Consider the following 16059-nt stretch of genomic DNA (forward strand, 5'->3'; position numbering starts at 1 on the left):
AGAGGAGTTTGACAACTGAAGGTTCCTGCTCCCAAACTACTTTAAAGGACTTTAGTGAGTAACTTAAGGATTTGAGAGCGTAGTGATCTAGTAGGGTAATATGGCACTATGAGTTCTTTAAGATGTTTATTGGAGCAGCCTGACAGTAGGGAATTACAGTAATCTAACCTTGAAGTAAAAAAAAAAAGCATCCTTTTGGGACAGGATGTGTCTGATTTTGTTACCTATGTGAAAAATGCAGTCCTTGAAGTTTGTTCTATATAGGAGTTAAAGGACAGGTCCTGATTAAAGACAAATCCAAGATTCTTTATGGTGGTACTGGAGGCCAAGGTAATGCCATCGAGGGTATTTAAATCTTTGGATACTGAGTTTCAGAGGTGTTTGGGTCTCAGCTCATAACTTCAGTTTTATCTGAGTTTAAGAAAATTGTAGACCATCAGGTTTTATTGTCTTTAAGGCATGCATGAAGTTTAGCTATCAGTTTCATCCGGCTTGATATATATATATATATATATATATATATATATATATATATATATATATATATATAATTGGGTGTTATAGCATAACAATGAAAGTTAATGGAATGTTTTCTAATGATACTTCCTAAAGGGAGCATGTACAGTGTGAATAAAATTGGTCTAAGCACAGAACCCTGTGGAACACCGTGACTAACATCAGCGTGCACGCAGCTTCCTGTCCACGCAGCTCCCCAGGAGTGAGTGTGGACTGGATGACAGAAAGCTTTGATGCTGCTTATGCCTCCAATAGGGGATTGTCAGTCATTGTTTCTGGACAACAAAGGAAAAATATAGAATATCTTAGTTATCTTTTAAAGACAGCATTTCAGTTATAAATGTGAAATTCTAGCATGTGTTCTCTTTTAATCCTGAAATTGAGATTATATTGGTCAGTGTCAGCAATTAAAACTTAAACAATTCTTACACTGTAGTATATACTGCTGTTTTCTTCTGCTGTTATTTTCATGGTGCAGGTTGTTTACCACTGCCTCAGGCTGCTGCTGGCAGTTAGCCATCAAAAGCTGCCTGACTTTTTCTCACTGAAAAGTTTCCAGTCATCACATACAATATGTTCACATCCACACAGGAATACATAGCAACTCTGGAAGACGTGTGAGCAGGTTGAAATAAAAAAATAAAAATCTACTTTTGATTTTCCAGGGCACATTTTGTTTTTGAAAGTCAGTTTGATTAAAATTGATGATAATTGGTTATTATTTTACAGCTTTGTTGGAAATGACTGAGTCTCTGAACAGGTTGGATTGGACTTTGGGATGTTTTGCAGATGCTTATACAGATGAAGACCTGATGCTCTACTGGAAAAGTGGTGATGAGTCTCTCAGCACGGACGATCGCATTTCCTTATCACAGTTCCTCATCCAAAAGTTCCACACAACATCTCGCTTGGCCTTCTACAGCAGCACAGGTACACACATGCATTCACATGTATGAACACAAGAGCTTAGATTTGTTTATAAATGATGCCTTTGAGACATTGTGTGTGCAATATCATGATATGAATAATAATTATTGTTTGGTCCAAATCGACTATGTTTGCAGTTATTTCTGGGTTCAAGGATAGTCCCTCCGTCACTGAACATTAGTATCCAGGCTACTTTGACCTCATGACCTTTCCTCTAGCTCAACCTTTTCGGACTAATGTTACATTTTTAGCTCTACTGGGTGCTAAGAAGGATATTTACAAAGGATGCCTCTGTAAATCAGTTAAATTGAGTTAAACACAACTGCTTGATGATTTGTATGTCTGGGACCAAAGCATTTAGCAAAATGCAAGATCAAATACATGTCATGTGACCTATGAGAAAGAAGACATAATGCTGTTGAAACTGCAAAGGGCTCGATCCAGCCACATACGATACAGATGATGTGGTCCTGGAAACAGATCAGCCAGCACAAAGTGCCAAAGCACACAGTTGGTCCAGTAGGTCCAGCGTTGCCTTCTAGATGAAGGAACTCAGAGGGGCTTCATCAGTGAGAACACAGTCAAGGCTCTGAAGCTACCTGAAATAAGAGACATTTTGTTAAGAACTATGGATGTTCTGGACCCAAACGCACGATTAATGCTAGGCTTACACCAAACGATTTTTCTAACCTGGTCTCACAGGATTCCGTGAAATCGCCACAGATTTGCTTGACTCAAAATCCGTGAAATAGCCACGGGATCACTCAAATTTCCGCGAAACTGACACAGATTTCGCCACAATGCAAGTTAATGAGCTAAGTAAAGATGGGCTAGTCTGGCTATGTAAACATCAATATCTGTCGCTCTACATACTTCATCTGGTGTAACTGATACGATTGGCTAAGAGCTACGTACAGACGGCTCTGGTGGATCATAAACCACGCCTCCTCTACGGAGAAATGAATTGCTGGTGGCCAGACTAATCTCATTTGTGATTCGTCTGGCGTTAGCCAGGCTAGTGGCGGCCAAGAAAAATGAAATAAAATAAAAAAAATCCTTGTAATTCTAACTTGACTTGACATTCTGAGTCAAAATAATGAGGTTGTATCTTAATTTTCATATATATATATATATATATATATATATATGCATTTACTGTGTACTGTGTATATGCAAATTAGCAAATTTCTTAAATACAGAAAATGAAAAATCTTTATAAGTGTTGAAAATGTTTTGTGCAACACAATGAATCTTTGAGTGTTCCACCTCAACTGAGCTTCTCTTCTCTCTTTGTTTGCAGGCTGGTATAATCGTCTCTACATCAACTTCACGTTGCGACGCCACATCTTCTTCTTCCTTCTGCAGACATACTTTCCTGCCACGCTCATGGTGATGCTTTCATGGGTGTCGTTCTGGATCGACCGCCGGGCTGTGCCGGCCAGAGTTTCCCTCGGTAAGTAAAAAAAAAAAAAAAAAAAACACTTGTCAAATGTCCTTTGAAGAGATTGTGCATGCCTCAGGAAAATCTGTCTGTGAAATGATGAAAGCTGGCTGTGACATGACTCCACCAATTGGAACACACACATGCATGTGTGAACACACCAGCCCCCCACGCTCTACCACTCTCACTTTTCTTTTGAATTATTTTCTGTATTGGGGCTGTTGCTGTACTTGAGCAGGCGTCTGTTTTCCCCTCAAAAGCTCTTCTCTTGGCTCATTTCACTCCACTCATTGAATTAGCTGTTCACTGTGTACGACAAACTTACTTTTATTAATAAAATAATAATAAAAAGTTTTGCAATTGATCTTTAAAATCACTGCATTGCAACCACACTCCATCAAGCCCCCGCCCACTGCAGGGTTCGTCTACAGAAAACCTTCAGGCTAACACAATGGTGGTGTGTGACATGGAGCAGAACTTATTAAACTAACTCTCATGACATTTGCTTTTTGGATCAGCACATCCTACGTAGCTAGCACACACTGACTACTATTTTTGTGTATGTAGTGCATTCACACTGCAAAAAAAGGTGTTTAAAAACCAGATAAAAACCGTAAATCTGAGGGAAATGATTTTGCTGCATGGACAGATAATTTCCCTTGACAAGATTTCTTAACTCTATGGAGTTTTGGGCTATTTAGTCCATTTCTGAATCATTTCCATCCTGCCTGTATTCACCACTTAAAAATGTTTAAATGCCATGTTGATATATTTTTTTCACCTAAATGACCTGATAATAATAGATTTTTTTTTCTGACTTACTGGATCAACATTTTGAACCAAAAAGAAACAAAGAAAAACCAACATAAATGTGATCTTGTGATTGTGTGTGATCCTGTCATACAACTCTGGTTTTAGTGGGACTCTATTTTATTTGTGTCTTGTGTGTTTAGCGTAACAATTTTGTTCATTTTGTGTCATTTGTTGTGTCTTTTTTAGTCATTTTGTGTCTTCTGTGGTTTTTTGTGTGGTCATTTTGTGTCTTTTCTGGTCATTTTGTGTTTTTTTTGTCATTTTGTGTCTTTTGTTGTGTCTTTTTTAGTTATTTTGTGTCTTTTTGGTCATTTTGTGTCTTCTGTGGGTTTTTTTGTAGACATTTTGTCTTGAACTTTAGAGGTAAATTTACAGTAGGGCTCGACGCTGCTTTGTTTTTACATCTAGATGTGATGAAGAAGTCATGATTTGGCGCTTTTGGAGACTCCAGAGGGTTAAATTAAGACTGTTAAGTCTAGAAATAAGCATGTTGAACGCTTAAAATAAGAAATGAACTCTTAAAACAAGATAAATCATCTAACACAAGATAAATCATCTAACACAAGATAAATCATCTAACATCTAACAAATAATCATCAGGTCACTCTGCTCGGGCCAGTTCATCGCTGCTGGCAGCTTTAATTTATCTTGTTTTAAGAGTTAATTTCTTATTTTAAGCTGTCAACATGCTTATTTCTAGATTTAATAATCTTAATTTAATAAATCTTGTTCAGTGAAATTATCTGTCCATGCAGCAAGATCATTTCCTTCAGATTTAGTGTTTTTATCTGGTTTTTAGACACCCTTTTATTGCAGTGCAGTGTGTGGTACAGGCATCAAGAAAAATGAATCTACACAACATTGTTGATGTGTGTTAGCCTGTAGCTATTTCTCTATTGTTCTGTTGCAAATGGTTTGTTTTTTAGACTGTTGTCATACCAGACAATAACACCATAAACCACCATTACTGACAGTTGTGGGCGAAAGAATGAGATAAAAAGTAAATGTTGGGTTGTGTTGCCAAGACCATGTTGAAGTTGCTGCAGTTAGCCCTGGGCAACATCTCCACTACAGCATTTTATGACCTTGAGAGTCTCAACAGCTCATAGAACACTATATATACTATTCTACCCTACAAAGTCTAACTGCAGTAACTACATTTTTGGTCAAAATTGAGTTATAACTAAAAATGAACTCCTTGATGTCTGTTTTATCTTGTGACAGAGTTTTAGATTTCAATTTTGCTTTATTTCAGATGAATAATTATATAAAAACCACAAAATCAACTCAAAACCAAGCAGTAATTGCACTTACCACGGTCTACTTTGGATATATATATACTAATTTGAACATAAAAATTATTGAAATTAAATAAGTTTATTTGAAAGGGAAATTATTATATAGATAGTGATGAAGTAAAAAAGTATAAATATAACATTTCTTTATAATATTAAGTCTAAAATAAATAAATAAAGCAGTAGAAATGGTCCTCCCATCCTATTATAGTGATGCTACACACTGAATTGACTATTATCAGGTAAAATAATCTACATTACACAGATAATTTAACTAAACTTGGTTCTTTAAGTATAATGTGTTCCCAATATTTGGGACTTTATTTGTAATAATAATAATAATTAGTAATACATTTTATTTGTAAAGCACATTTCATTGTTAAAAGCAATCCCAGTATACTTTTCAATGCATGACTTTTACTTTTAGCAGATTATTTCTACAGCATGATGTCACTACCTTGTTCCACTACTGATACTTTCCCACCTGCAAATTTTCAGAACCATACAGACTGGGAGAGTCACAGGGTTGGAGTCATTGCAGGGCTGCAGGACCACATTGCATCATGTTGTATGAGTGGTCAAGTTATTGCTTTCACAGCCAATAGCTTCAGGTCCCAATCACCAGGTCAGCTTCCTGCTCCAGAGCAGCCTACAGAGTAAACTGAAAGTTAAAATAGACAAACTCTTCAACAACTATACTATTACTAGTCAGTGCTATACATGTATGCAGCAAACTATCTTTATTTAATCCATTTAATCCCACTGGTCACAATAGTATAGACCAGTAGTTCTCAACCTTTTTGAGTCGCGACCCCCAATTTAACATGCATGTTGTCTGTGACCCCCCCCCCCCCCCCCCCTCACTGAACAGAATCTCACAGTTCAGATCATACAAACTCAGTTGATACGACAAATTTTGGACAAATAATGAAGCAGAGAACAACTAAAACATCTCTCTGTCTGTGCATTTACATATTTTTTAAATATTTTATTGTTACTTCAACAGTCAGCTTCAAGCCAGAGACTCCTTGGAAAGTAATAACTTGATACTTTGGGATTTGCCAGAAAAGACACACAATTACCCAAAAAAGAATCAAATTGACCACAAAATGATCAAATAAAGACACAAAATGACCAAAAAAATTACATGAAATTAAGCAAAGAAAATTACAAAAAATGACCAAAAAAAGACACAAATTGACCAAAAAAGACACAAAATGATCCTAAAAGGAAACAAAATGACCAAAAAAGACACAAATTGACCACTAAATGATCAAAAAAGACACAAAATTAGCAAATAAAGGACACAAAATTACCAAAAAGACACAAAATTAGCAGAAAAGACACAAAATTAGCAAACAAAGGACACAAAAAGACACAAAATTAGCAAACAAAGGACACAAAAAGACACAAAATGGAAAGAAAATTTCCAAAAAGACTAAAACACATTAACACATGAACACTTTAACACAGTGGAGACAGAGCTGACTTCCAAAATGATTTGCCGACTCCCAGAAATCATCTCGCAACCCCAATTGGGGTCCCGGCCCCAAGGTTGAGAACAGCTGGTATAGACCATAAAAATATTTCTTAGTTATAAGGCTCTATTCCTGCAGAATATGTCAAACAAAGCTGCCCTGAGCCAATGGATGTTCTCCTCCTCCCACTCTAAGGGAGATCACATTGGAAATGTCCAAAAGTAAAAATGGTATGTCTGTTACAATAAAGTAACAGTGTTGAGTTAGACTGATAACTGCTTTCTTTGTTTGCTCTATGTATTGTCCTCTCAGTATTCATATTGGTATAGTTGTATATTTGATAATGTAGGACAAAGTCACACTAGAATGTTATTCTAGTGGCAATGTTGGAGACTACCAGTAACAGAATTGTACATTTGTTAATAACTGGAAAGGGAAATATAATATTTTTTGTGACTGCATAGGAGAAATATGTTAATGTAGTCTATAACTTGTTTTTGAGCAGACAACTGGCTTCCTTTGTTGTGCTAACTTACATTATTGCCTTAAATGTCAATAATTTATATTTCCAAGTTTGACCAAAAATCACTGTTTTAGGCCAAAAAATACAAGTTGGCTTTTTTGCAGTGTGGTGAAGTGCACGCTCCTATATGTGGCCCTGTGGAAGTGTTCATGAAAAATTGTGGCCCCCTCCAGCATTTAAGTTGCCCATCCCTGAACTAGATCCTTGTGTGTGTTGTGTCCAGGCATCACCACAGTGCTGACCATGTCCACCATCATCACTGGAGTGAATGCGTCCATGCCCCGGGTGTCCTACATTAAAGCGGTGGACATCTACCTTTGGGTCAGCTTCGTCTTCGTCTTCCTCTCTGTGTTGGAGTACGCTGCCGTCAACTACCTGTCCACCGTCCAGGACCGCAGAGAGCGCAAGATGAGAGAGCGGGCACGATCTCAGGTTTGTTTCTGATGTTTGCTGTTTGTTGCTGTGGGAATAACTTCAAACTGTCATGCAATATTTAAAACAAGAGGAGCAGAGCCAGAGCAGTCCTTTATTCAGCTATTCAGAGAATCCAGACTCTAAGCTGCAGCCACTCCCACTGAGCTATTTCACTTACAAGAGCATCTGTTTGGATCCATAAAAAAAACAAGAGCAGCAGTGAAACAAATTGAAAACAAAGAGCAAGAAGAATGAGTGTTTGTTTATGAAAGTAAACTAAGCAGATGGGTTCTTATGGAGTTAAATTACTGCCAAAACTCCACAAACACAAATCATGTTTTAATCACACCCAACGACTCACAAACAAACTCAATGTGCTTAACAAAACATCATTCACAAACTAATGCTTTTTGTTATGCAAATAAGAAACGTCCCTATGAGGGTTGTCAAAAGTATCGATACTCAAAAAAGTATCAATACTAAAACGTTGTATCCGGATACAATACTTATTTTCAAAAGTATCGAGTATCTGAAGCTTGTTATCATAGTTGCAGTTTCTTTTTGCACAACTGTTTTTTATTATAAATATTTAACCTGTGGTTCTGTTGAATTTTGTTTATTTATTTATTTTATTATTAATTTAAACAAAACACAACATAAGTCACCAATGGACAAACACAGTAAAAAAGGGAAAAAAAGGAAGAAAAAGAACAACAACAACAAAATCACAAAACCAACAACCTGCAAATCAATACAAACTAGATTCTGGTCACTGATAGGCTACAGGTTCCCTCGGCAACGCGATACATACAGTAAGTGCTACTGTAACTGCACGGCTTCGTTCGGTGGCATCATTAAACACTGCGGCTCATATAGCCTGTGTGTTCCCTCAGCTGAGAGTCTGACACACATGATGCTACTTTCAAAGGAGATGATCAGTGAAAGGCTCTGTTTTAGCTGATTCCAAGCTGAAACTCTCAAAACAAAGTGTAATAACAGGATGAGGATAACACGTCTGTAAGTCGGGTGAGACGTCAGCAGATCGGCTACCCGTTGTAACAAAGTATCAAACAAAAAATTAAATTGCCTAAATGCGGGATAACAAGATATTGAACAGAATAAGAAAAGACACTCACCTTAAGGACATCACGTAGGCTATTGCAGTTCCTAGAGTAGAGAAGGTGCGCTCGATTTGTGTACCCAGCTGTCCAGGAATGATATTAATATTATTAATTAGTATTAGTATTGTGCACACATTATACCTAATTCGTGGCCACAAATTAGGATTTTGTGGCCACAAATTAATATTTTGTGCGCACGTTATAGCTATATTGTGGCCACAATTAAATTTTTGTTTTACCATGTCATGTCTGGGGCTCCGTAGAAAATGGTATCGAGTATCGAATATTTTCCTGAGTATCTTCTGAGTAGAAAATGTTTGTATCGTGACAACCCTAGTCCCTATCAAACAATTACTCCATGCTCCACGAACAAATAACATATTTCTTCAAGTACAAAAAATCTTTCATGCCCAAAACTCAATTCTACAACTACAGAACTTTTGGCAGTAATTTTCTATGAGCTTGAATTTGTCTCATTAATACCTGTAAACACACAGAAGGTGATCGACAAATAGTCCTTGATTTGCACACGTGTTTTGCTATCCACAAATACAAATGTCTAATTTGTAACTTGTATTTTGGTTTTTACAAATAAGTGTGTATTTGTAAATATATTGTGTCTTTGTAAATACACAATTTTCTATTCGTAAAACCAAAAAAAGCCATTTGTAAAACTGAAAATTATGTTATTGAAGTGTGACTCTGCATTTGTGAACCATCAATCACACACACACACACACACACACACACACACACACATCTCTTTCCTCAAAGACACATTTTTGAGATGTTTTTGACAAGATCCACACAGATTTACAAACAAACAGCTGGTGATTCACAAATGTCCGCCCTCCTCAACCAGTGTTGTTGCATACAAATATTCCTTCCACAAACACCAATTTAGGATTTGTAACTTTTAACTTTTTACAATTAAATGTGTATTTAAAAAAAAAAAAAAGGCATTTGTAAAACTGAAAATTCAGTTTGTAAAGTGTGACTCAGCATTTGTGGATCGCCAATCACACACACACATCTTTTTCCTCAATGACGTATTTTTGAGACGTTTTTGTCGAAAGAATCCAAGGTGGCCTATAACAACAACATATTAATATTGGTTTACAATAAGGAATGTGAATTTGAAGCCATAAGGCCTCCACACCATTCCTACTCAAATCATTTCTGATCTTAGCTGGAATGTGCTCTTTCAGAAAAAAAGCAGTGCCACCACCAAATCTATCCCTATCCAGTCTAAACAAGTTGTACCCCTGTATAGAAACTACTGAATCTGCTATTGTGCTATCTAAATGGGTTTCAGAAATGGCCATTATGTGGATGTCATTGTCATGCAATATTGAGCTTAACTCATTAACCTTGTTTTTCAGACTGCAGATGTTTAAGTGAGCAAATTTTAAACCTTTTTTTGGTATTTTAATAGACATGTATGTCCAAACTACTCAAACAAAACAAGACAAAACAAAACAAAACAAAACAAAACAAAACAAAACAAAACAAAACAAAACAAAACAAAACAAAACAAAACACAATCCCTAAAATAAAATGTACACTGCTATTTATCACTTAGTCCAGTAGACTTCATTTCGGTGCGGAAGTCACAGCGGAAGTGTTGTTATGTTCATTGATCGAGCGATTGTTTGGAATCTTCTTAAGGTGGACTCACACTTAACTTTTATTTTAAAACTATTTTTCCTTGCCCTACATTACATTAGCACCTATACGGCGTAAATAAAATGAAAACAATGATAACACTATCGGGACTGTGCCCGTTTGATTAAACTTTAATTACCCTGCACGGCCAGAGCATCAGAGCAGAGAGGTATTAATGAGACAAATTTAAGTCCATAATTCCCTGCCTTGCAGATCCACACACAAATGAGATCGACATCCCCCTCCAACCTTTATTCAAGCCCGCCAACAGGAGAACGACCATGGATTTAAAAATATATATTTATTATTATGCACTGTTATCTTGTGATAGCGACTTAATATCTCGTTATCTCAAGATAACAAAGACCGTTTTCTCATGATGACGATTTAGATAAACTTAATTAGGCTGTTTTGAGGGAAGTGCCTGAAAAAATGCAGCATAAACAACATTTTTTACCTTATTAGTTATCTACAAATGTCTGTAAAACATAATGGGACTGTGCATAGGTGCCGACTTGGGTTAAACAGTGTATATATATATAAGGGCTGTTTCCACTACCGGGCAATACCTGGAATGAGGCGGGTCTCACTCGCCGAAACGTCCCTAATTTGAATATGAGCCGTCCACAGCGGACTTTTGTCGGGACTTTTTTCGTCCCTGTAGAAGAGCAGGGTCTTTTTTCTCCCCTGGTTACTGATTGGATAGATTGCTAAGCAGGATGTGTAGTACTCTACACGACAACAACACACGCCATTTGTAAAAGCCGGCGAAGCAGTGTTGCCAACTTAGCGACTTTGTTGCTAAATTTAGCAACTTTTCAGACCCCCTTAGCAACTTTTTTTTTAAAAAGCGACTGGAGACAAAAATCCATCAACTCCTTCTTACTCATCTTAACAAGCCGCTAACGAGCTGTTAGCAGTTAGCTACAGTTAGCTCTGTAGCAGTACAGTGTGTATGTGCTGCTGCTACAGGAGGTGTTCACTTAGCGATCTCTGTGTTTGTTTCTCTGTGCACAGTTAGCGATGCCGTTAATTCACAATCACTATGTTTATGATCAGCGGAGAATTAGCAGAATTAGCCATGCTGCTTTCAGCTGCTAACATTGTACACGGTTAGCGACGGCGAAAACCATACGTCATCTCCAGAGTCTCTAAATCCCTCTGGGGGCTAACTTGTAGTGGAGACATGCAGAGTGAGAGGACTTTTGAGAGGGCGTGGCCTGAGACTTTCCCCCTAGTGGAAACACGGCTAAAAGGTCTGATGGAAACATATTATGAAGAGACTGCATGTTCCACATGGCTACTTAATCTTGGTGATGGTTCCAGTCATGGTTTTTGTTTCTTTGTGAGTGTCATTTATCATTCATTGCTAAATATGACAAAGGAATGGATCTTATAGGAATTAGTATATTTAAAGTCCGTATAAGTAATGTAATGTAATTTTTCTCCCCTTATTTTTGATCACATGAAGAATAATAAACAGAAAACTAAACTTATTTTTAATATGCTAACCTCATTTTTAAAATGAACTGCTGTCCACTGATGTTTTAATGTCACATTTCTCTCACAGAAACAGTGAGCGGGTGTGAATTGTTGAGAAGCCCGGCCCTATCAGTGAATCAGTGTTTCCACACCCACTGAACCACTGTTTGATGTCTCCACTTACTTTAGGGAATGAAAAGCCTCATTCCATTTACTGCACACTAAACACAGCTGAAATGCCATGTCTGTGGTTATTATTCATTTTACTTGATCAAGTACCTCCAAAAAATCACGGAAAGAAGCTATGAATTGTTTATGAGCAGCAACATTAATTTTTTATGGATTATGATTCTGAAATACCAGAAACGGATATAAAATACCTGAGTTTGCTGGAAAAAGACCTTTGATATAGGTATCCCCCATATGAATTATGTTGTTCAAGTAATGTTTGCTTAAGACTGAAGTAAAAAAAAAACATCTAAAAGTTCATGCATTGTCCTAAATGGAAACAATATTCGGTCCCTCAAAATTCTTATATTTCCAATAACAAAATGTAAATAATCACTGGTTGTTCTGGTCACAAGCCAGAAATGACTTAATGACAGGAAAGGTGAGCTGGGTCAACAGTAACTCTGGGGTCCATCCTCTGGGGACATTAATATCCATAGCAGGTTTCATGATAACCCTTCCATTAGACTTTGAGAATAGGTGAAAAAGAAATGTTGACCTAATGGTGGGGTTAAGTAAATGGGGAAGCCATGTGGTCAACTCTGTTAAAAGGGATTATCCTCTGGGAACTACTAAATGATGCGGTACTTTGGTCCAGAGTGATAATTCTCAACAACTACAGACAGAGTGTCAGAGTCCTGACTAGGGCATTAGTAAAGTGGAAATGTAAAATATTTGGTATGAAAACCTTGTGTAACTATGGTGACAGTTGTCGTACCAAATATTATGATATTATTGCTTTGGACCAAAGTGTTGGAAGCTGCCAACAAATTATCAATTAGGCTGTTTCCACTACCGGGCAATATTCGGAATGAGGCGGGTCTCACTCACCGAAACGCCCCTAATTTGAATACGAGCAGTCCGGAGCCGGCTTTTGTCGGGACTTTTTACTTCCCTGTAGAAGAGCAGGGTCTTTTTTCTCCCCTGAAAACAGCCTGGTTACTGATTGGATAGATCGCTAAGCAGGATGTGATGTAGTACTCTACACAACAACAACACACGCCATTTGTAAAAGCCAGCGAAGTAGTGTTGCCAACTTAGCGACTTTGTTGCTAAATTTAGCGACTTTTCAGACCCCCTTAGCGACTATTTTTCAAGAAAGCGGCTGGAGACAAATCCAGCGACTCCTTCTGACTCTTCTTAACGAGCCGCTAACGAGACGGAGGCCGGCTTGTTAAGAGCCGCCGTTAGCGCAGTTAGCTACAGTTAGCTCTGTAGCAGTACAGTGTGTATGTGCTGCTGCTGCAGGAGGTGTTCACTTAGCGACGATGTTGTTAATTAACGATCACTATGTTTATGATCAGTGGAGACTCTGTGCATAATTAGCCATGCTGCTTTCAGCTGCTGACATTGTGCACAGTTAGCGACGGAGAAAACCAAACGTCACCTCCAGAGTCTCTAAATCCCTCTGGGGGCTAACTTGTAGTGGAGACACGCAGAGTGAGAGGACTTTTGAGAGGGCGTGGCCTGAGTCTTTCCCGGTGGACACTTTCCCCCTAGTGGGAACACGGTTGATAACTGCCATATTTAGACCCCACAATTAGCATGACAAAAAAGTAATAAGCATGGATTACCAAAGACCACCAGGGCGGGTTTTGATTTCTTATTTTAACTCATCAGATACCTGATAACCCCCTAAACTTTGGCGTCAAATTCCAAATTCCAATAATGATTCAAGTGTATTCTTTTCCATACTAGTCACTTCCGTGCACCTGCGGGATGTCCCAGACTCGGACCATGACTATGCTGGATGGTACGTACAGCGAGGCCGACACCAACAGCCTGGCTGGCTACACTGAGGAGCCCATGGTGCCAGAGGAGGAGCAGGAGGAGATGCATGAGGTTCCAGAGAAACCTGAACACATGGTGGTCCACCTGTCAGTGAGCAGTGAGTCCACCACCACCAAGAAGAAGAAGAGCCTGCGTGCCCTCAACATCATCCAGAACACGCATGCCATTGACAAATACTCACGGATGATTTTCCCTGGTTCCTACATCTTCTTCAACCTTATCTACTGGTCAGTCTACTGCTGAAAGACACTCCTGAGTCTGGACTGAGGCCGGAGACATTTATACCCAGACAGCATGAATGCTGCATCAGAATGGAACACTAACTCCAACAATACTGTTGTATTTTATGTCTGGTTCTGCCAAGTGCAAGTTTTGCAAAAATTCAGCATTGAAACTTGAGGATTGATTTAGAACTAATTTGTTTGTTTTTTTCCTCATGCAGCAATTTGAATGTTTGTAAATGCTCTAGACAATTTACAAAGAAAAAATAATTTAAATAATGTTTTCAAACTACTGAAGCTGATTCTCTATTTGAGCTTTATTAACTGTCAACTGCTGTTGAAAAGCTTGTCCTTATTACTGCTTTTCCTGACATAGTGGGGGAAAAAGTCCATGTTTGTATTTGACTTGTAACATTTATAGGTTGTGATATGGTACACTTTGAGTTTGCACATACTGTGAGCTGCTCAATTCATGGTCTCTGTATTTACATTCATCTGTAATGATTGCCAACCTGAGAATAACCATGATTATAACGTTTTTAGGCTCATTATCAATCAGTTAAGACTTAATTTTGAATATGTCAAGATAACACATTTTGACTATATTCTTTAAGCCTGTTATCCAAAAAAATGTTTGTTAATGTTATTAAATGAGTCAGACTGAGAGGGCACACCCCTGCACTGCAAAAAAGGTGTGTCTAAAAACAACATAAAAACAATAAATCTTGCTGTATGGACAGATAATTTCACTTGACAAGATTTCTTAAATTTAGATTATTAAATCTAGAAATGAGCCGATTGTACGCCTATGTTACGGCTGGCTGCTGTTTATCATTTATTGTATTGTTTCTCTGTATTACTGCCAATTATGTAAATCCAGCTGTGGGATTCCCCGACGTTGATTGGACCTCCTGGAGCTGTGAGACCGCCTACTTCCTACTTCCTGGTTGCTGCTCACTTGTCTCCTGATTGGCTGAATCGCGGGAATCCGCCGCACCAATCACAGACGAGTGAGCAGCAACCAGGAAGTAGGCGGTCTCACAGCTCCAGGAGGTCCAATCAACGTCGGGGAATCCCACAGCTGGATTTACATAATTAGCAGAGTGATACAGAGAAACAATACAATAAATGATGAACGGCAGCCAGCCGTAACAGCCAAAAATAAGAAATTAACTCTAAACCCTTAATAGGGCACTCATTGAAATACTTTTCAACATTCAATATTTCAACCCTAGAGGATACTGGAGGATATGACATCCTGCCAGAATGTGGAAAAAAAACATACGAAAATAATATTTTGAAAAAAAAGTTTACAAGATTAAAGTGGCAATTCTACAAGAAAAAAATGTGCAGATTTATGAGATTTAAAGTGGCGAATCTGGGAGAAAAACGTTGCTTTTTTCCCACTTTTGTCTCGTAAATCTGCTACTTTTTTCGCACAGATTTGCCACTTTAAATCTCTTAAATCTGTGACTTTTTTTCTTGTAGATTTGCCACTTTAATCTAGTAAATTCGCAACTTTTTTCGCGAAATATTACCCGAAGTTACCAAATATAGTTCTTTGCCCAATAAAGGGTTAAAACAAGATAAATTAAAGTTGCAAGCAGTGATGAACTGGCCCGAGCAGAGTGCAATGACAATTATTTGTTTCTTACCAAGATAAAAAAAAACTTAAGATAAATTATCTAACACTTCTAAATCTAGTTTTAAGAGTTATTTCTTATTTTAAGCATTCAACATGCTTATTTCTAGATTTAATCATCTTAATTTAAGAAATCTTGTAATTTCCCTCAGATTTAGTGTTTTATCTTGTTTTTAGACTCACCTTTTTTGCAGTGTGTTAGCAGCTCTTTGAGGTTGTATTTTGTGGTGCTTTTAGCGTAATGCTAATGCCATTATGTTAACATGCTGATGATGTGAAGCAGGTAATGTCAACCATGTTTACCATTTAGTTTAACATTCAAACATTTGTAAGTAGCCTAACGCTGAGGCTGATGGGAATGTCATTAGTTTTGCTGGTTGTTTGGTAAGAGTACTGTGAAAATACTAAGAGATTACTGTGAAAAATGAAACTTGATGATGAAGACACTCGTTGAAAACTCACCAAAGTTGTTACAAATCATTCTGTGTGGAACATGGCTGTC

At 37.7% G+C, this 16059-nt stretch overlaps 1 protein-coding gene across 1 annotated transcript in view; it reads left to right on the forward strand.

Moving 5' to 3' along the window:
- The window catches only part of gabrr2a (gamma-aminobutyric acid type A receptor subunit rho2a), a 62921-nt gene extending 48171 nt beyond the window's left edge, over window positions 1–14750 (forward strand). Inside the window, exons 6-9 of the mRNA XM_059352918.1 lie at window positions 1306–1446; window positions 2744–2896; window positions 7217–7425; window positions 13602–14750. Of these exons, the coding sequence (XP_059208901.1) occupies window positions 1306–1446; window positions 2744–2896; window positions 7217–7425; window positions 13602–13937 (839 nt within the window). The 3' untranslated portion in view covers window positions 13938–14750. The remainder of the gene's footprint in view (window positions 1–1305; window positions 1447–2743; window positions 2897–7216; window positions 7426–13601) is intronic.
- Window positions 14751–16059: the final 1309 nt, after the last annotated feature.

This window comes from Centropristis striata, chromosome 16 (genome assembly GCF_030273125.1).
Source record: "Centropristis striata isolate RG_2023a ecotype Rhode Island chromosome 16, C.striata_1.0, whole genome shotgun sequence".
NCBI lineage: Eukaryota > Metazoa > Chordata > Actinopteri > Perciformes > Serranidae > Centropristis > Centropristis striata.